We start from the raw sequence: 21402 nt of genomic DNA, 5'->3' as shown, positions 1-21402 counted from the left end.
AGATGAAGTTTCAAGTGTGGAAGCAAGGTCTAGAATCGAAGGGCCTTAGAGTCAATCTAGCAAAAACTAAGCCCTAGTAAGTAGGAAGGCAGACAAATTACAAACCTCTTCATGTAGATGGCCCTGCTTGATCTGTAAAAATGGTGTAGGTAGAAACTCCATAAGATGTACCCAGTGTAAGCTATGGTTGCATAAGAGGTGCAGCAATATCAAAGGAAGGTTAACCAGGAAGATAGTTTTTGCATGTGGTAGATGCACAGGGGCAATAAACAAATACCAGGGGGTGGGGAACTACAAGTAGTTGATGGCTTCTGCTACCTAGGTGACCAAGTCTGTAGTGGGGGTGGATGCTCTGGGAGCATAGCCACTAGAATAAGAATAGCCTGGGCAAAGTTCAGAAAGTTCTACCTCTGCTGGTAACAAAGGGCCTTTCGCTGTGATGCATGTGTGCAAACAGCCATGCTACATGGCACAGAAACCATGGACCATGACTGTTGAGGACATACGTAGGCTTGAAAGAAGTGAAGCTAGTATAATTCACTGGATGTGTAATGTCAGTGTGCATACACAAGAGAGTGTAAGTGCCCTCAGAGAAATGTTGGACATAAGAAGCATCAAATGTGGTGTGCAAGAGAGATAACTGCACTGGTATGGTTATGTGCTGCGTATGGAAGAGGAGAGCTGTGTGAAGAAGTGTCACACCCTAACAGTGGAAGGAACCTGTGGAAAAGGCAGACCCAGGAATATATGGAATGAGGTGGTGAAGCACAACCTTCAAACATTGGGCCTCACAGAGGCAATGACAAGAGACTGAAGCCTTTGGAGATATGCTGTGATTGAGAAGACCTGGCAAGTAGAGTGAGATCACAGCCATAGCTGATACCAGTGTTGTATAAACAGCCCATTTAAAAGTACTCTTGAATCGTCAGGCGATATGCTGTGCTTGAGAAGACCTATTTAGTCAAGTGAAATCATATCGTGGCCAATAAACTGGCAAGTAAAGTGAGATTGCAGGCAAGGCTGATACCAGTGTTGCATAACCAGCCCATTTAAAAGTACTCTTGAAATGTTGGGCGATATGCTGTGTTTGAGAAGACCTATTGAGTCAAGTAAAGTCAAAATTAAAATGGAAATCGTAGTTGTGGCCAATGCCAGTGCCACTTGACTGGCACCATTCAATCATGGGTCAATGCCAGTGCTGCCTGACTGGCTCCTGTGCTAGTGGCATGTAAAAAGCACTATCTGAACATGGTTGATGCCAGTGCTACCTGACTGGCAACCATGCCTGTGGCATGTAAAAAGTACCCACTACACTCTTGGAGTGTTTGGCATTAGAAGAGCATCCAGCTGTAGAATTCATGCCAGATCAGATTGGAGCCTTGTGCAGCCTCCTGGTTTACCAGCCCTCAGTCAAACTGTCCAACCCATGCCAGCATGGAAAACATGCATTAAACAGTGATGATGAGGATGAGGAGGATGATAATTGCTGGATGTGGTGCTGAAGAAGGAACTATAAATCCTGAAATATGCATATACATCCATTATCTCTTTTTCTATCTTCAGTTGCATTGTTTACATGGATATATTTGTATACGAAACATTGTAACTTTCAAGTCTTGGATCTAAATTCAATAGAAGATCTGTAGAAATAACTTAAAAGTAATTGAATCACATAACTAATACAAAAGTAGAACAGTATCGACTTATAAACCTTTAATATGCTTGGTAGTGTATTATGGTGGCAAGAGCAAAATACAATGTTCCTACCAGTAATTAATATACATATAGGTACAGGCATGACTGTGTGGTAAGAAGATTGCTTTTCAACCACATAGTTCTAGGTTCAGTCCCACTGCATGGCACCTTGGGCATTGATCAATCCAAAACTATCTGAATTATTTTATGAATTTCTGTCAGTCTACTTCTTTGCTTTCAATATGTGTGTATTATAAGGTGATAATTTGGATTGGTTGGACAATTTAGTGTCTATTTTCAGTGTATAGGCATAGTCCCCTCTGTACCTTTAATTATAATTGTATTTTATACTATTATCAATCTCTGTATATGAATTTACCTAAATAGGTCTATTTTATATGCTGGCCTCTGTTGAAATTTTTAACGATTTTATCCTTTAATCATAATTGAATATATATATATATATATATATATATATATCATCATCGTCATCATCATCATTTAATGTCTGCCTTCCATGCTGGCATGGGTTGGATGATTTGACAGGAGCTGGCCAGGCAGAAGACTGCAGCAGACGTCTGTAATAACCTCATGCATAGACAGTAGTTAGTCATGGTCTTCCTCAGTTACAAGTAGACAGCCATCATCATTTCTCTGTGTGTGCATGTGTGTATATATATATGTGTATATACATATATGTTAATGTTTGTTTTTATGGTATAATAAAAACAATTTTACATGAAAATTAAGGATTACCCAATACATGCGGTAGAGTATGAATTTATTTTTTAACAATAATAATATCGGCTGTGACTTCAAGGTTTAAGCTGGCTAACCTATCAGCAGACTTTATATATGTGCATGTGTATATATATGTGTGTGTGTGTATATATATATCAACACATACACACACACACACACTCATATATATATATATATACACACACGAGTAAGACCATAAATGTGAAACAAAGTGGAAAAAATAGTACTTTAGAGGTAGAGTAATGTGCTTTATTAATGAAGCTACAAAGATATCAGAAAAGCTGTTACTCAGAGTTTCATGTTCCCGTTCCCAAAGAACAGGATTGCACCTTTATTAATAAAGTGTGTGTGTATATATATATATATATATATATATATATATATATATATATATATAGTACTTAAGATTAGATTAGTGCTTCATCATAGGTTAGCTACCGTCATCTTGGCCTATGCCCCTCAACCGGGCCTACCGGATGGGCAGAAAGACCAATTCTACGACACCCTCTTGCAAACTACCTTGTCGACGAATGACAGGGACCTTCTCTTTGTACCTGGTGACTTCAATGATGCAGGAGGCATCCATGGCATTCATGGAGGTTATGGCTTCGGTTCCCGCAATGAGGAGGGAATCAGACTGCTGGAGTTCTGTGATGCAAACGATCTTATGGTTTGCAATACCAACTTCAGGAAACCAGCCTGTCACCTAGCCACCTACTGTTCCGGCAGACACTCTAGCCAAATCGACTACATCCCTCGCCAGAAATAGGGAAAGAGGGCAGCTTATAAATACCAAAACATTCCCTGGCGAAGAATGTACCCTTCAACACAGATTAGTAGTTAGCGACTTTGGAATCAAGGAAAAAGGATGCCCAGATGTAGACCAGCTTGGAGGAGAAGGGTCTGGAAGATTAAAGATCCTGCATATGGACAGAGATTTAGGGACATACTACTCGAAGCATTTGACGAAATAGAAGGGGATATAGCATCATATAACGTGGAAGACAAGTGGACGTTTCTACAGGACAACCTGTTGAGAGCCACCAATCAGATCTGTGGCTGGTGTAAAAGTTTCCTCCCAAAGTAACGTGGTGGTGGAACAATGTGGTTGACAGGGCTATTAGACAAAAGAAACAGGCTTGGAAGGACTGGAAGAACGGAGGTAGCAGGGAATTGTATCAGACTGCCAGAAGGTAAGCTAGGAGACAGGTTTACTTTGCCAGAGGGGAAGCAGATAAGAAAATCTTTGCCAATGTTCTGCACCGTGAGGACCAAAGACTTGAAGTATTTCGTGTTGCAAGACAGTGTGTGAGAGAGAATCGTGATGTCATGTTCACATGGATGATGGTACACTTGCACTAAATGAGGCTGCAAAGAAAGAGGTTTGGAGACGCCACTACGAAAGATTGCTCAATAAAGAGAATGAATGGGAGAAAGAGAGTCTGCCAAATGTTGTCCCAACAGAGGGACCAGCTATCCGAATTGACAGTACCATGGTAGATAAAACAATTAAGAGTATAAAGACAGGGAAAGCCCCTGGCCCATCAGGAATCACTGCAGAGATGCTCAAAATATCAGGTAGTGTCGGCTATAGCATAGTCACCCATATTGTTAACCAGGTGATACATGAAGGAGTCGTACCCAGTGACTGATGTAGCAGCACCATAGTCAACTGTTACAAAGGTAAAGGTGACGCTTTAGATACAAATAATTACAGAGGTATCAAGTTGTTAGATCAGGTAATGAAAGTCACGGATAGGGTCATAGCCCAACTAGTTAGGGAGCGAGTCAGTTTAGATGAGATGCAGTTTGGGTTCATGCCAGGTAAAAGCACCACTGATGCTATATTTCTGGTAAGACAGCTGCAGGAGAAATACCTAACCAGGAATAAACCTCTGTACCTGGCTTTCGTTGACATGGAGAAAGCCTTTGACAGCGTCTCCCAATCCCTTATCTGGTGGTCAATGAAGAAACTAGGAATAGAAGAATGGTTAGTGAGAGCTGTGCGAGCCATGTACAGAGACGCTGTCAGTAAGGTGAGGGTTGGCAATGAGTATAGTGAAGAATTCCATGTAGAGGTAGGTGTCCACCAAGGTTCTGTCCTCAGCCCTCTCCTATTCATAGTCCTCCAGGCGATAACAGAGGAATTCAAGACAAGATGCCCCTGGGAGTTCCTCTATGCTGACGACCTTGCACTAATTGCTGAGTCACTATCAGAACTAGAGGAGAAGTTTCAGGTGTGGAAGCAGGGACTAGAATTGAAGGGCCTTAGAGTCAACCTAGCTAAAACCAAAGTCCTAAAAAGTAGAAAGGTAGAGAAAACACAAACCACTTCAGGTAGATGGCCCTGCTCGATTTGTAGAAAAGGTGTAGGTAGAAACTCTATAAGATGTACCCAGTGCAAACTATGGACACATAAGAGGTGCAGCAATATCAGAGGCAGGTTAATTAGGAAGTTAGTTTTTGTATGTGGCAGATGTTCAGGTGCAATAAACACTGTAAATATGCAGAAAACAACTTCTGTCTCGTTCCAGGGAGAAAAACTAGACGTAGTTGATAGCTTCCGCTATCTGGGTGACCAAGTTAGTAGTGGGGGTGGGTGCACTGAAAGTGTAGCTGCTAGAATAAGAATAGCCTGGGCAAAGTTCAGAGAGCTCTTACCACTGCTGGCGACAAAGGGCCTCTCACTCAGAGTAAAAGGCAGACTGTATGACGCATGTGTACGAACAGCCATGCTACATGGCAGTGAAACATGGGCCGTGACTGCTGAGGACATGCATAAGCTCATAAGAAATGAAGCCAGTATGCTCCGATGGATGTGTAATGTCAGTGTGCATACCCGACAGACCGTAAGTATCTTGAGAGAAAAGTTGAACATAAGAAGCATCAGTTGTGGTGTGCAAGAGAGATGATTGCACTGGTATGGACATGTGGTGAGAATGGATGAGGATAGCTGCATGAAAAAGTGCCACACCCTAGCGGTTGAGGGAACCCGTGGAAGAGGCAGGCCTAGGAAGACCTGGGATGAGGTGGTGAAGCACGACCTCCGAACATTAGGCCTCACCGAGGCAATGACTTGTGACCTTGACCTTTGGAAATATGCTGTGCATGAGAAGACCTGGCAGGCCAAGCGAGACCAAAATCCAAGGCCTCTGCCAGGTATGTAGCCAGCCCACTTATGCGTAACATTCCTTTATTGGATGCTAAACTCTGCTTTCAAAGACATGGAGAGGCAAGTGAAATCAAAATCGAACTAAATTTGTAGGAACACTAAACTCGGCTTGCGAAGACCTGTTGGGGCAAGCGAAAGCGAAATCATGATGGCACCTGTACCAGTGGAGCACTAAGAGCACCATCTGAGCGTGATCATTGCCAGAGCAGCTGTCTGGCTTCCATGCCGGTGGCACGTAAATAGCACCAGCGTGATCTTTATCAACGTCGCTTTCCTGGCACTTGTGCCAGTGGCACGTGAAAAGTCATTCGAGCGAGATCGTTGCCAGTGCAGATGAACTGGCTCCTGTCCAGGTGACACGTAAAAATACAACATTTCGAGCGTGGCCATTGATCGTTACCAACATTGCCTCCCTGGCACGTGAAAAGACATTCGAGCAAGATCGTTGCCAGTGCCAATGGACTGGCTCCTGTGCAGGTGACACGTAATACACCATTTCGAGCATGCCCTTTGCCAGTAAGACATCCGAGCGAGATTGTTGCCAGTGCCGATGGACTGGCTCCTGTGCAGGTGGCACGTAAAACACACCATTTCGAGCGTGGCCATTGCCAGTACCCGCCTGACTGGCCCTCATGCCGGTGGCACGTAAAAGCACCCACTACACTCTCGGAGTGGTTGGCGTTATGAAGGGCATCCAGCTGTAGAAACTCTGCCAAATCAGATTGGAGCATGGTGTCGCCTCCTGGTCCACCAATCCTCAGTCAAATCGTCCAACCCATGCTAGCATGGAAAGCAGACATTAAACGACGATGATGATGATGATATATGTACACACACACATATATATTATTGTCATCCTCCTCATCATCATCATCATTTAACAGTATTTTTCATGCTGGCATAGGTTGGATAGGAGCTGGTTAGACAAAAGGCTATGCTAAGCGCTACTGTCTACTTTGGCATGGTTTCTACTGGTAGATGCCCATCTTAACACCACTCCTTTACAGAGTGTATTGGGTGTGTTTTACATGGCACCTGCAAAGTCACCCAGTAACTTGCAAGACAAAAGACCCCTCAACTGGGAATGGGAGGAGTATTGTGCCAGGTGATGGGAAGTTAAACTATATCAGAGGGACAGAAAAAGGTGACATGCTGTGGAGGAAATATGTGGCTGTCCCAGTCAGAGAGAGAAAGAAAATGGTAGTGAAGGTGTGCCAGGTTGTACTCTCAAGATACAAGGAGGTGAATGTAAGTGAAGTGGTACACAGGACTAGACAAGGTGAGTCAACAGGGAGTTCATAAGAGTGGAAGAGAAGGAAGGACAAGGGGGAGAAGGGGATAAAAGTTAGTGGTGAATATGGATATATAGGGGAGCAGCAGGATAGCAATGATTCAGTTGGCAGGGAGAGGATGGATGAAAGAGATGACAAAGTGGCATTGGGGAGCAGGGAAGTAAGAGGGATTGTAGTGCAAAATGTGATGAGGTTTGGTTCATTGGAAAGAGAATTAATGTAACTTGTGGATGGAGAACACATAATACACAGCACTTCTGGAACTCAGTTTTGCTGTGGTGAGCAGGTCTTCTAAGAAACTCATATTGTCAGACATTTAGTCCATTCTCATCTCCTCTGTGAGGTACAATATCTTAAGATCAGTCCTCACCATGTCGTCCTGGATCTCCCATTTCCACAAGTTCCATCTGTTTCAAGTCATTGGTACTTCTTTACACAGCACTTTATCGTACATGTACATTCATTGGGACAACCAGCTTCATTCCTCTCCAGTCTTAGCATGTCCTCTGTATTCAGGGTGCACATTTCACTATCATGGAACATAGATGTTTGTACACAAGCATCATACAATTTGCCTTTCACTCTGATTGAGAAATTTTCTGTTGCCATCAGAGATAATATTGTTGAACTGTCTCCATCCTATTTTCATTCCAGCAACTGTACTTTCAGGACATCCTCCTCCACTACCAATTTAGTCACTTTATAACAGAAGCTATCTACAACCTCAAGGAAACTTGTTGGCATTTGAGAAAATCTACTTCTTTTGTCCATATTATCTAATGTTCATGTGCATCTGCTACAGGATTGGGGAGTGAGAGAAAAGACTATAGTGTATGAAGAGGAAATGTGAGGAAGAGAAGAGATGTAGTTTGGGTTCTTGTGTAAAAATGTTATTGTTATATGGGGATGGAACACAACACTTCTAGAACTCAATTTTGCTGATGTGGGTAGGTCTTCTCTAAGACCTCATATCACCAGACATTTCGGTCCATTGTCATTTCCTCCATGAGCTCCAACATCCTAAGATTGGTACTCATCACTTAATCCCATGTCTTCCTGGGTTTCCCTCTTTCACAGATACATATATATATATATATATATATATATATATATATATATATATACGGACGTATGTACTTCTTATATACACTGTTATCTATTCCGTTGCAACCAGTTTTAACTCTATTTTTATTTTTTTTGTTTCCATGGTTATTATTAGTGCTCTCAATATACCCTTCAACACTATCCTTTTTACCATTTCCAGTACTACTACTATTGAGATTTTTAGTATTTCAATTATTACTCATATTATTTTTGCCATTGTCTATATTACTACTTTTTTTTATTAGAATTATTTGGACAAGCTTGATTAGTATTGCAATCGTTATTCAAAGGATTATTTTTGTCTTTACCCCTTTTAATGGTGTTAGTGACCTCCTGGTTTATCTTGCTATTATTGAGCTTAGGAATGTAGTATTCTAAGTAATTAGATGTTGCATATAACAGTTTCACTTTATATCTGTTAAAATTCTTGTGGTATTTATTAGATTAAGAACAGTGCCTATCCAATGCAGTAAAGAAGTCCCTAGCAATCTTGGATGATGCATGTAATCCAAAAAAGGGATTATACCATAAAACATTGCATTTTTTTTATATTTGATGTTCGGTCTGTTATGACTAGTATAATCTGTGGGAGGGTTGCTATCTCAAAAATTCCTGTTATACTTATAATTAACATTTAAATTAACCCTATTTTCCCCTTTAGTGTTATTCATTGTGCCATTTTTTTCTTTCTTGGATTGAGACGACTGCCTTCATCTATTTTGTGTTTGTAATTTCTTCTACTAAAGAAATATACATTAATAAAATTATTATCAGGTATATATTTAATTTTCTCAGTATATCCAACCCTAGCTAATGCTACATTGTAATAATGTGCACGCGAGTTAAATATTTCATTTGCTGAAAATCTAGATTTTCGATTGGATATATTGTTTACAATTCCCTTTATGATAGAGGGTGGGTGATTGGATTTTTTATTGACATACCCTAGATTTTTGTCTAGTTTATGGTATGGTTCAGATAATTTAGTATTCAGACTAAATGTTTCATCAAGAAAGTTTACCCTACAGTAATTATTTTATGTAGTAACAGATAGTCAAAAATTTTTGCAGAATTTAAATAATGATCTCTCTATTTCCAATTTACACCTATCTAATATGATGAGAGCATTTTCCCTATATAGATTCCCTTGCCACCACCACTTCCCTGCTTAGAAAACCAGGTCTCTATCTGGAATAGGAAATATATTCTGAGGAGATCAGTGACTTGTGCTGAGTTGCTTGATCCCATTACTATTATTATGCTGAAACAGTCAATCCTATCAGATCTCATCCATAGTTTATGACACTGTAACACCAATTTTGTTTTTCTAAATCTTTTCAATGTTTTGTGGTATTTTACTTCTGATTTCAAAAATATCCTTAGATTTTACTCAATATATTAAGTGATTGAGAGATTGGAAGAAAAAGTGCTTTGTTGCAGAAGTGCTTTATTGACCTTATTTACATTGTGTGACAATATCAATCAAGTAATATTTTTGTAATCATTTTTTTGCATCTCACTTTAAGCGAAAAGGAAAATGTAATTAGGTATATGATGAGATTACACTAGAAATGCATTGAAGACTGTGTTTTCCTACTGTGAGATCCTTTATCTTTATGGGCAAGTGACCATAGTCTCCCATCATGACAGTATCCTAGTGTTCCTTGGTATCTCTTCTCCATTGCAGCAATTTCCTGATGAAATTTCTCAATAAACTGCTCACCTAAGTTTTCAGGAAAGAGTTTAAATATGAATGCAAAAAGTGCCCCTTTGACAGCCTGAGTTCTTAAAACTCTCAATAAGCTTTGTCACCAGCTGCTTGTAGTTGGAATCTTTGTTGTTACCTAGGAAACCATGAACTGTATCACAATGCCTCTCTTTCAACATCACTCATTGCCTTTTCAAGTTTCTCTGGCGTCAACAGTGGTTATAAGACAACCTCAAGAGGTTGTCTGATAACACTTTGCTTTCCCAACTGCATGTCATTTTGTGGAGCCACTTAACATTCCAGTAATGTTCATGATCACTTCTGCTGTCCCATCGGTAAAGGAAGCACAAATATTTTGTGTATTCACCCTGCAATCCAAGCAAGAAGGCAGTCAGCTTAAAATCATCACAAACATCCCACTTACAGTCCACATTGAAGAAGTTTTTTGACATTTTTGTATTCTTCCTCCATCTGTACAGAATATGGGTAAGAAGAGATGGATACTCATTTTCATTAGGCAGTAAAACTTCTTTGAGGATTCTTGCTGAGCTATCTGTGTAAAGTTGCCATTCTTTTGGGTCATTATCAATTCCAATAGCTGCAAACAAGCCATTTATATCTTTGCAGAAACAGAGATCTCCACAAATATCAAAGTATACTTTGAATTCCATGTTGATTATGTCATATTTCTGTGGAATACATCACACATGATTAGTAGATGCCCAAAAATGTTATCATGGTACTACCACCATATACAACATGACATTGTACAATGCCATTTGAAAAACTGTCCTGAAATAAATAGAAAGAATCCCCCTGTTATGCATACACAAATATCAACACAAGAAATATTGGCAGAACACTCTCATCAAAATTTCTATCAAGTGTAAACATGAGACCAAATATTTGTTGTTTGGGATGGACAAGAAAAAAATATGTGCCATCATTGAGGTCAGCTGCCCTGATGATATGAATATCTCTTCAAAATTCAAAGAGAAACAAGATAACTATGGACAACTGCTTTGAAAACTCCAGCTTCTTTATCAAGATTATAAATTCACATTTATACTAATTATAATTGGTGCACTTGGTTTTGTGAATAAAATGCCGAAGTGACAGTCTGGATAGGCTAGGATTTTCAGAAAAAGAAATTAACAGCTAATTTGCACATTACAAATACAGTCTGTAAGTGAGATAGTAAAAGTATGCATGCTTTTCTCAGAGAGCAGAACAACGGATTTCATATCACATTTGTTGACCTCAACAAAGCATTTGACATTGTAAGCAGAAAAGGTCTGTAGCAAATCCTAGAACATCTCCACAAAATCTCTTGACTTCCTGAGATCATGCAGTATGGTGAACTCTCCTCTGGTTACTGAGATAGAGGATCACTAATGAAAGGCTCCCTAAAGAAATCCTTCAGCGTCTGTCACATTGATCACCACCAGTGGTCTGTTCTTATCCCTGAGCATGAGACCTGGCCTCAATGTCCTTTAGGCAACAGCCTTTTTTGAAGACATCTGGAGAATCCTTGCAGCTAAGAGGTGGAGGAAAAATAAAGACACCACCTTCTTATGCAGTTTCTGTGGTTATGCCTGTTTGTCTCAAATTGGACTCATAGAGCATCAGCAAGCCTGCAACAAATATGCACATTCCTCTTCATAAATCTTCACTTGTAAAGATAAGCCAAGGAGTGTGCATACATACATACATGTGTGTGTGCGCACATGCATGCGTGCATGCGTGTGTGAAGCATTCCAGAAGTTTTCAGATGAGGCATTTATTAATTGCAAAGAAATACCAAAAACTCTAATCTCCTTCAAAGTAGGATCCTTTGCACATGTAGCACTCTAGCCGCTTCATGAAGGCCTCATGGAAGTCCTTCAAAGTGAAGGTGTCCAGGACCCTTGTTACAGCCTCCTTCATCTCCTCCAGCATGGAGAACAACTAGAAGTCACAGAGAGCAAGGTCTGGAGTGTATATAGGTTGAAAGACAGTCTTGGACCCCATCTCTGTCAAGTAGTTGATTATCAGGATGGAATTATGGATTGGTGCAGGTGCTCTAGCCTTTTGCAACAAAATCTCTTCCTGAACTTCTTCAGAGAGCCATTATTGTGTTGGGTTGAACTAGGGTTAACAGGTTCAACCAGAAGCTATGCTGGGTCCTTATATGCCTTAGAGTTCAGCTTTCTGTTATTTAGGGCAGCTAAATTTTGCACCAAGTTCGGTGTGGCTGAGTAGGATAACTTGACATTGTGTTGTTTGAATATTCTATGATATCTAAGTGTAGGGAGAAAACACTTATCAAGAGCCCTGACAAAGATGCCAGGTTTATCAGTAGCAATGTTCTGTACAGGGTGGTGGGGGTAAACCAAATTATATTCCTCTTGTGTAATTTGTTACTATGATTCCTAGGCAGCAGATCTAAACACATCTGTTGACTGTGTTTAGTGAGGATAGATATGCTATTTCCCCCTAGGTGTTGCTTAGGGTCTATTTTATTTAAGATCTTAGTTGCAGAATACAGGTTTTGTCACCTACTGCCATGGTGGTCTGTTTTAATGCTATTTGATGTATGGCTAAATCTAGTGCCCTCCGATTTAAATGACATCTGTAGATGATTTGTAGAGAGAGAAAGTACGCCTCCCTGAGGCATATATAAGATTTTCTCTGTTCCTAGCCCTGACCAATGCTTCCATTATAGTATTTGGCATTCTGCATGGTGATGTCACTGTTAGCAAACAGTCTCAGTATTCTAGTGGAGATGCTATTTACTATCAATTTGATGACCACTCTAGGGTAATGAGGGTTTCTATTCACACACTGCAAATTTTCATGGGGTTTGTGGCAAGCACTACACAAAACTGTGTTTAGGTGCAATGTTACATCTAAGAAGTTTGTCACCCAAGTGTTCCTATCTATGGTAACAGCTAGTCATCAGTTACTTAAAAAAAAAACTGATTCTTTTGCTTTTTCATTTTAGGTCTACTTTACTATACTTACAGAACGTGAACAGGGCACCATCCCTCTATAAGTCCACCTCCTGTATCAGGAAATACAGTCTTAATCTGCTGCAATAAATACAACACTGCCAAGTCAGTAGATTGCACCTTTGATGCAGGTCTAATGTTTAAAACTGCAAATATGTAAATTTTCATTTGGAACTTTTGCATTAACTGGCATAGAGAGCAGAGTTGATATGAAACAGTTGTAACTGATCATTAGAAATGTGTTAAAGCCTTTCTTTGACCTATTTGGCTTCCCAACCACATGTTTCTAGGTTCAGCAACATGTGGTTGGGAAGCAAACTTCTATTCACACAGCCATGTATGGCACCTCAGGCAAGTGTCTTCTGCTATAGCCCTTGTTCTACCAAAGCCTTGTAAATGGATTTGGTAAATGTAAACTGCAAGCTCATTGTTTGTGTGTGCATGTTTGTCCTCTACCTCCTCTTGATAATTGGTATTGGTTTGTTCACATCCATGTTGCCTAGCAGTTCAGTAAAAGAGATCAATAAAATAAGTACCAAGCTTATAAAAAAAAGTTCTGGGGTCAATTTGTGTGACTAAACCCTTCAAGGCAGTGCCCCAGTATGGCCACAGTCCTTACTTGTATATATAATAATTAGCACATTCAATTTTAATTGAATGTGTTGTGTAGGACACCTTAAACTGCTGTATACTTCCAGAATTACCATCTCTTGATGATACATGCTAATTAAGCACCAACTACATTGGTTAATGAAATGATCATCTGTACTGGTGGCTGGCACTACTGTATCACATGATTTCACTGTTACAATGGATCATCGACAAAAGCCAGCTTTGCATCAAGTATGATTCCTGAATCAGGCTGCTCATTATGGTCTTGTGCATGTCATTTAATTTTATGTTATTCCTGCCTACTCAGAATAAAAATAAGTACCAGCTGAATGCTATTGCATCTTTCTCTGCTTCCAGCTATTTCACCCCAGATAGGCCACTGGGTTAAAGAGTGAGATAGTTGAGTGGATGTCTGTCTGCTCACAACTATGTAGTCATCAAAAACAAATAACTAATTGCATGATACATGTTACCAAGCTTTATTCATTTATGGATGATGACTGGTTTTTATATGCATTTATGTGTTTGTGTATGCACTGTAATTTTTTATTTGGTATAAAAACAAAGTTTGAAGATAAATGTAGAATAACATAAAAAACACTGCTATGTGGAAAGTTTAATATTTTCCTATGATTGTATGTATGTATGTGTGTGTATATGTACATATAGGAACACACAGTTGAGAAAAAAGTTACTCCGTGCTTCATATGCAGGCTGAAGCACTATTTTCAATGAACAGACATCAACAATCAGCCAACTTATGCTACAGAATTGTTCACTTGTAACTTTTGGTAGTCTTCCCCACCAAAAGGTCTTTATAATGGATGATTCAAAGATCCTGAAGTTAATGGCCTTATATTCAAACTGTGTAGCAACCAAGGAAAAAATATTTGTATTGAAAGAAAATGATTAAATTGGTATTTATATTTTTGTATCCTCCCCAAAATCTAGACTTGTTTACTTTGAGTTGTGACTGGTTCAGTGATAAAACATTTAATGTTGCCCCCTGCTGGTAATTGTATATCATTCATGCTTTTGTAAATGAACCTCACTCTCTTTCTTTGGTGTATATTTTGTGTGATTACTGACACATTTTTAACATTAAAGAATTTAAGAATATCTTATCTGGTTGGTTATAAATCATAAAAAGACCCCTTTGGTCATGAATGACCATGGGATTGCACCAAAAAATTCCCCTCCGAGGCACAAGTCCAGACAAGGTTGTTTATGGAAGACCAGTTGTCACCCATGCATACCAGCCTCATCTCTCTATGCCACTAATGTTATCCAAGGGTAAGGCAAAGGCTGATGCAGATTGGCACTAGTGACTTTGCAACTCAATTCTACAGCTGAGTGAGCTGGAGCAACATGAAATGAAGTGTCTTGCTCAAGAACACAACACACAGCCCAGTCCAAGAATCAGACTCACTACATCATGATTGTGAGCCCAATACTCTAACCACCAAGCCATGCACCTTCACCATAAACTAATAAATAACTACATTATTTTATCTAGCAGTATTTATCCTACAAAAAATGATATAGGTGCAGGCATGGCTATGTGGTAAGCAGCCAGCTTCCCAATCACGTGGTTCTGGGTTCAGTTCCACTGCATGGCACCTTGGACAAGTGTCTTCTACAATAGCCTCAAGCCAACCAAAACCTTGTGTATGGATTTAGTAGATGAAAACTGGAAGAAGCCTATCGTATATATATATCTTTATGTCTGTGTTTGTCCCCCCTCCCACCACCACCACTGCTTGACAACTAATGTTTGTGTGTTTGCATTCCTGTAACTTAGCTGTTCAGCAAAAATAAATTGATAGAATAAATACCAAGCTTAAAAAAATAAGTACTGGAGTCAATTCATTCGACTAAAAAATTCAAGGTGATGCCAGAGTATGGCCGCAGTCTCATGACTGAAATGAGTAAAAGATAAAAGATGTATAAAACATGAAGTTTAAAACATTTTAATAAAAAGCTATAATGTTGATTTTATTCTTTTCAGGTTGTCTTGAAAATTTGGAGTCTTTATATATAAATGACAACCCTGAACTTCACAGTCTCCCATATGAATTGGCTTTATGTGGAAACTTACAGATTATGAGCATAGAAAATTGCCCTCTGAGTCAAATTCCTGGAGAAATTGTAAACAAAGGACCATCTCTTGTTATTCAGGTTATTACATTATTGACATTTTATCATTTTATATTTTCTTCACTTAAATCTGAATTTGTCACTTTTTTGTGAATATTCTATATATCATATGTTTTGATAATTCAGTTTTTTATTTATTTTTCCAGTTCCTGAAGCTGCGTGGTCCTTACTATTGTCAGATGTGAGAATAAGAAACATAGAAGACTATATTACCTTTTATATTCCATCACTGTTCTTACTATTGCTGTTCAAGTGATGCTACTAATTTTGCTGGGCTGCCAATACTGCTGTTATTGTTGTTCTCTTAGATATACCAATACCAGTTTGCTTCATTAAATAGTCAGTCATCTTTGTGATGTATCTGCCTCTCCAATCTTTCTTTCTAAATATACAGTTTCAGTTTCTCAAGTTTTTTTACACAACAGTTTATGAATCTACTGGCTAATGTTAGATCTCTTTAGATGATTAATTCAATTACCACTATTATTTTTAAGTAGAATTTTTCTATATCTGTCTCTCTAATAGTGCCCAGTTAAAATCAACCAGGCCTTTCAATTGCAAACAGTTTACAGTTTTTCTCTAGTACTAGACAGCTATATTGGGCTATTTTTGCCTGTCCTTTCTATACTTCAGCTTCATAATAATCTTAAAGAATAAATTAATGTCTAATGAATCAGTGTAACTACAGAAAGTATAAGGATTCACAAATGGATAATTGAAAGCTATGTGTCTTGGAAATAGGTAATTTCATTTTTTTTTTAATCTGCTGATAAATATATATATATTATAATAATAAAAAAGGCTTTTGCTGCTGGCACTAATTTCTGTTATATCACCTCATCCCTGCTGATATTTTTTTTTAATATTTATTCATTTTTCCCCACAGCTCTTTCTGTATTCAAATTTTGTATGAACTTGCCCAAATCACAGAAATTGATTTATGATATTGTCCTTGTGCATTTTTTTAAATAACATACTATAATTTAGTATGTACTAATATTAATTCAATTGAATCAAACAGTTTTTTTTAGTAATTTTCACAACAGAACATTTTGTTTCTTTAGCTTTTTTTTTTGTATAAATCATTCCTATTCTTCAATAATTATTTTATAATATTTTATTTTCATAAAAGTTTATATTATTTAATTTTTATTTTAGTCACTTATTCATATTTCATTTGTTCATATTTTTTTAAGAAAATAAAAACTTTCAAGGAAATGTCTATTAACAAAGAACATGAACCCTCTTGTTTTAATATGACATGAAAACATGCCTCCCTTTCATTGACTCTTGCTTTATATTTATTTGATTGACTCTATTTGCTCTATACTTCCAAGATCACTTCAGAAATAATGTTAATCCCTTTGCACATATCAAAAATGTGCTAATTTATTTAAGGAACCAAATATTTGTCAAATTTAGGTTTTGCTAACATTTGAATCAATTTAAAATGGTTACAATTTCACCACACCACCTGAATTTTATGAATTTTATTAAAAAGAACAAATCCTAGCAGGAAATAATGTTAGCATCTCAAGCAATACTTCAACCAGGATTTACTCACAGGAATCAGTTCTGAGTCTGACTTTTTATCAGGGAATAAGGGAAAACATTTTTCATTGATAAAGATTTTTTTAAAATCTACTGAATTCACTTCAATTAATAAATCATTTCTGAAATATTAATTTTGTTGATATTATTACCTTTTATAATTGTTATTCAATTATGCTGATGCAGCACTGAAATCTCACTTGTAAATAGGTAAAGTTCAGTGCAAGTTAAGTGTCAACAGAAAAGTATGTTAAATACTAAGAATTAAGAGAACAAAACAAGGAATAATACAATTAACATTACCTTATGTTTTTTTTGTTTGTTTGTTTTTTTTTGAGTGATTACAGCTGCTAACCAAATATTAAAAATTTCCACAAACAAAAATGAGATTTATTTTATGAAATAAAAAATTGTATGTTTAGTAAGAAAAATATATGCATTTAAAAAAATATATATAGAACACATTTTTAGCATTAATTTTTATAATGCTTTTTTTTTTTTGGTCTTAATAATTTGAAAAAAAAACTCTAAAATAAATAACAATTTCAATTACAGTAAATCTATTTAAATTAAATGAGAGAATAAGAAAAATTTATGTCCATTTTCTTACTTTATTAACATTATTAATTCATCAGATTTTGCTACACTTTTATTTTATGTTATGAAGAGATTATTTTAATTTTATTAGTATTTTCATTTCTTATTTTATTTCAAATGTAAAATAATTTGAAACACTTAAATTTATCCTATTTTCTTTTTCCCTTCTCTTCTACTCTTTCATTCTCTAGTCTTATTTTCATAAACTTCTTAATTATAAAGAAAGTATATTAAGAATTTAAGGAAACTGACGATTATCTTTACATGCAAAACGGTTTTATAAAGTTTGCAAAATTGAATAAAATATCTGTGCTATGAGGAGGGATTAATTCTAATTCAGTAAAATATTTATTCCAACACATCAATGATATTTGATGCTATTTATATTTTCTTTCACTCTTTTTGTTAAGAATATTTCCTACCTTAGGATAAAAATCCCTAATTTCAGATTATATAATATATTCTATTATGAAAGTGAATGGAAGAAAAGTTATTTAAATTAGTAAATCTTGTTGAAATTTATTGTTTTTGTTCAAAGTTTGTACATTGAATAGTTAATTACATAAATGTAAATCACAAGAAATAAATATATTTGACAAATGGACACCAAACTGCTCAAAATGTTGTTTTAATCAAAATCAGAAAAGACAAAGATACCTGTCCAGAAAACGTTTGTATCAATAACACACAAACACATAAAGGCATTGTTTAAAATGTGTTTTCTTTAGAAATATATTTGTTAAAGACTTTTTATGTTAAAATGTGTTTATATTTAGATGAACCTCCCTCCCAAAGTCAATAAGTTTAGAAGAAAGTAGGAAGTTATATATGTTTTCACAAAGGCATTTGAAAAGTAAGTGAAACAAACAGTTTCAGTTAGTTATCAAAATTCAGTCATTGAGTTAGTTCACCAAAAACTGGTAGCATATCTTCTAAATTCTGTAATGATAATGATCATTTATTAATTTTGCTTGAAGTGTTATAGTGTTTTTTCCTGGGGACACAATATCAGCATTTGCCTTCAGAAGCACTTTCTCTTTTCCTCCAAGTTTACCAAATTTACCAAGTTTACCAAATTTAGAATGTGTCTTTTACAGAGTTAGAAGTTCAGGTTCTAATTTATATTTAAATATGTTTCTTTTTTATTTGAAATTTAGGCAATTTTTCAGACATTATTGGAAGAAGAAAGCAACTTGAAAGTAAAGAAAAAATATTATCTGTAAAATTATAAGATTTTGTAGGTGAATTAAGCAGCAAAGTATTTTCAGAGTGTAAAAATCTATGACATTGTAGACTCTAGTTATCACAGTTTTACATAAGTCTTGTCCAAAAGGTATATTTAAATATTTTATGAAAGAAAAAGAAAATTCTACCTGTGAAACACTAAATTACAATTATTTTTGTAATTTACTTCAAACTTTGGTTAAGTAAAAAAAAAATACATATGTGAACATCAAGAGAATGAGTGTTCTCTTTTTCTTGAGTGCCTGATTCAATGTTTACAACAAAGTGGATACTTCTAAAGATATTGTTTTCTACTTTTAAGCCCAACCACTTTCAAGATAAAAGTAGATTAATGAAATTTTAATATAGTGAGTCATTCTACTGACAATATATAAAAATACTAGCTAATACAAGAAGATAGTATTCATTAGAGTGGAGCCAAGTGAAACAGTTATATGAAATGAAAATACAACAATGAAGTCCTGGTTTCATTTCTTCATACAGCATTGCTTACAAGAAGAATTACCAATCACAACTGCCTACAATAACAGAAAAGAGAAAACAATTCTTTTCATAGTAGTGTTTATCACAGATAGTTTTTCATATTTGCCAGATCTAGTTGCTAATTACTGAAAGGTTGCTGATGTGCTGCTATCTGCATTCAAATTCTTGTTGACTGGTCACTAATTGTTTTTGCCTATTTTGGGGAGACCTTAGCAACTGTAACTAGATTGTCTCCTGATGACATCAAGTGTTTTGCAATTTTGAATGGTCAGTTATTTTGCTGATGGCAGTCAGTCTGGCCAAAGAACATGATTGGTTCATAACATTGTCTGGTTGTTGTTGACAAAAAACTGGAAAATATGAGTTTCAGGTTCAATCTGAGGCAAAGACCTGCTACATTACTCCTCAGTTGGTTATATAATGAGGGAAGTCAAAATACAAGTGGAAACATGAAAAGAAAAAGAGACAATAAATAATGAATACATTTTGTTTGTTTTGTTAATTCTTTTTGTTTTCTACTCAGCCCTGGACTGACAATTCCTAATGAGGGAATACAGTGGATAGAAACTGAACAAAGCACCATTATATGTATGTGTATACACACACACACACATATATGTAATAAACAAAAAGCAGTAACTCATAAATTTCAAAGATGTTTCATAATTCAATTGTTTTCTACAGTTGTTTTAGTGGTGTATAATAAAAACATTATCACTTATATACTTACTGATAATCAACTCATATTTCTTCTCAGTCTATGATTGCTAATTTTCTCTTTAATACAAATTCATTTTCTAAAGTAAATGAAAATTCTTATACAAGGCCTCAGCCAGTCCACTTATGCATACCTTCCTTCATTGGACACCAAACTCCACTTGCGAAGACCTGTTGAGGCAAGTGAAATCGAAATTGAGTTAAATTGGATACTAAACTCCACTTGCGAAGACCTGTTGAGGCAAGTGAAATCGAAATCAAGTTAAATTGGATACTAAACTCCACTTGCGAAGACCTGTTGAGGCAAGTGAAATCGAAATCAAGTTAAATTGGATACTAAACTCAACTTGCGAAGACATGTTGAGGCAAGTGAAATCGAAATCGAGTTAAATTTGATGACTGGCACCCATGCCAACGTCGTCTCCTTCATTGGGACACAAAACTCAGTTTGCGAAGACATTGGGGCAAGTGAAATCGATCTCGTGATGGCACCTGTGCCCAGCGTCACCTTTCTGGCACTTGTGCCCGTGGCATGTGTAAGGACTTTCAAGCGAGATCGTTGCCAGTTCCCCTAGACTGGCTCTTGTGCGGGTGGCACATAAAATACACCATTTTGAGCGTGGCTGTTGCCAGTACCGCCTGACTGGCCTTCATGCCGATGGCATGTAAAAGTACCCACTACACTCTTTGAGTGGTTGGCGTTTAGGAAGGGCATCCAGCCATAGAAACTCTGCCAAATGCTGTGAGCGAAAAGACCCGGCAAGCTAAGTGAGACCTAAATCTAAGGCCTCAGCCAGTCCACTTATGCGTACCTTCCTTCATTGGACACCAAACTCCACTTGCGAAGATCTGTTGAGGCAAGTGAAATCGAAATCAAGTTAAATTGGACACTAAACTCCACTTGCGAAGACCTGTTGAGACAAGTGAAATCGAAATCGAGTTAAATTCGACGACTGGCACCCATGCCAACATCGTCTCCTTCATTGGACAGGAAACTCAGCTTGTGAAGACTTATTGGGGCAAGCGAAAGCGAAATTGTGATGACACTTGTGCCCGCGGCATGTGTAAGGACTTTCGAGCGAGATCGTTGCCAGTGCCCCTGGACTGGCTCTTGTGCGGGTGGCACATAAAATACACCACTTTGAGCGTGGCCGTTGCCAGTACCGCCTGAATGGCCTTCATAGGATTTTCGAGCGAGATCGTTGCCAGTGCCCCTGGACTGGCTCTTGTGCGGGTGGCACATGAAATACACCATTTTGAGCGTGGCCATTGCCAGTACCGCCTGACTGGCCTTCATGCGGGTGACTCGTAAAAGCA

The 21402-nt window shown here is 37.3% G+C and overlaps 1 protein-coding gene across 1 annotated transcript in view; it reads left to right on the top strand.

Moving 5' to 3' along the window:
• Positions 1 to 17177, top strand: part of LOC106873751 (uncharacterized) — a 524930-nt gene extending 507753 nt beyond the window's left edge. Inside the window, exons 17-18 of the mRNA XM_089363355.1 lie at positions 15344 to 15513; positions 15639 to 17177. Of these exons, the coding sequence (XP_089219481.1) occupies positions 15344 to 15513; positions 15639 to 15677 (209 nt within the window). The 3' untranslated portion in view covers positions 15678 to 17177. The remainder of the gene's footprint in view (positions 1 to 15343; positions 15514 to 15638) is intronic.
• The last annotated feature ends 4225 nt before the right edge of the window (positions 17178 to 21402 follow it).

This window comes from Octopus bimaculoides, chromosome 15, assembly GCF_046866305.1.
Source record: "Octopus bimaculoides isolate indiv1 chromosome 15, ASM4686630v1, whole genome shotgun sequence".
Lineage (NCBI taxonomy): Eukaryota > Metazoa > Mollusca > Cephalopoda > Octopoda > Octopodidae > Octopus > Octopus bimaculoides.
Note: the sequence above shows the minus strand (reverse complement) of the source record. Positions and strands in the feature narration are given on the sequence as shown.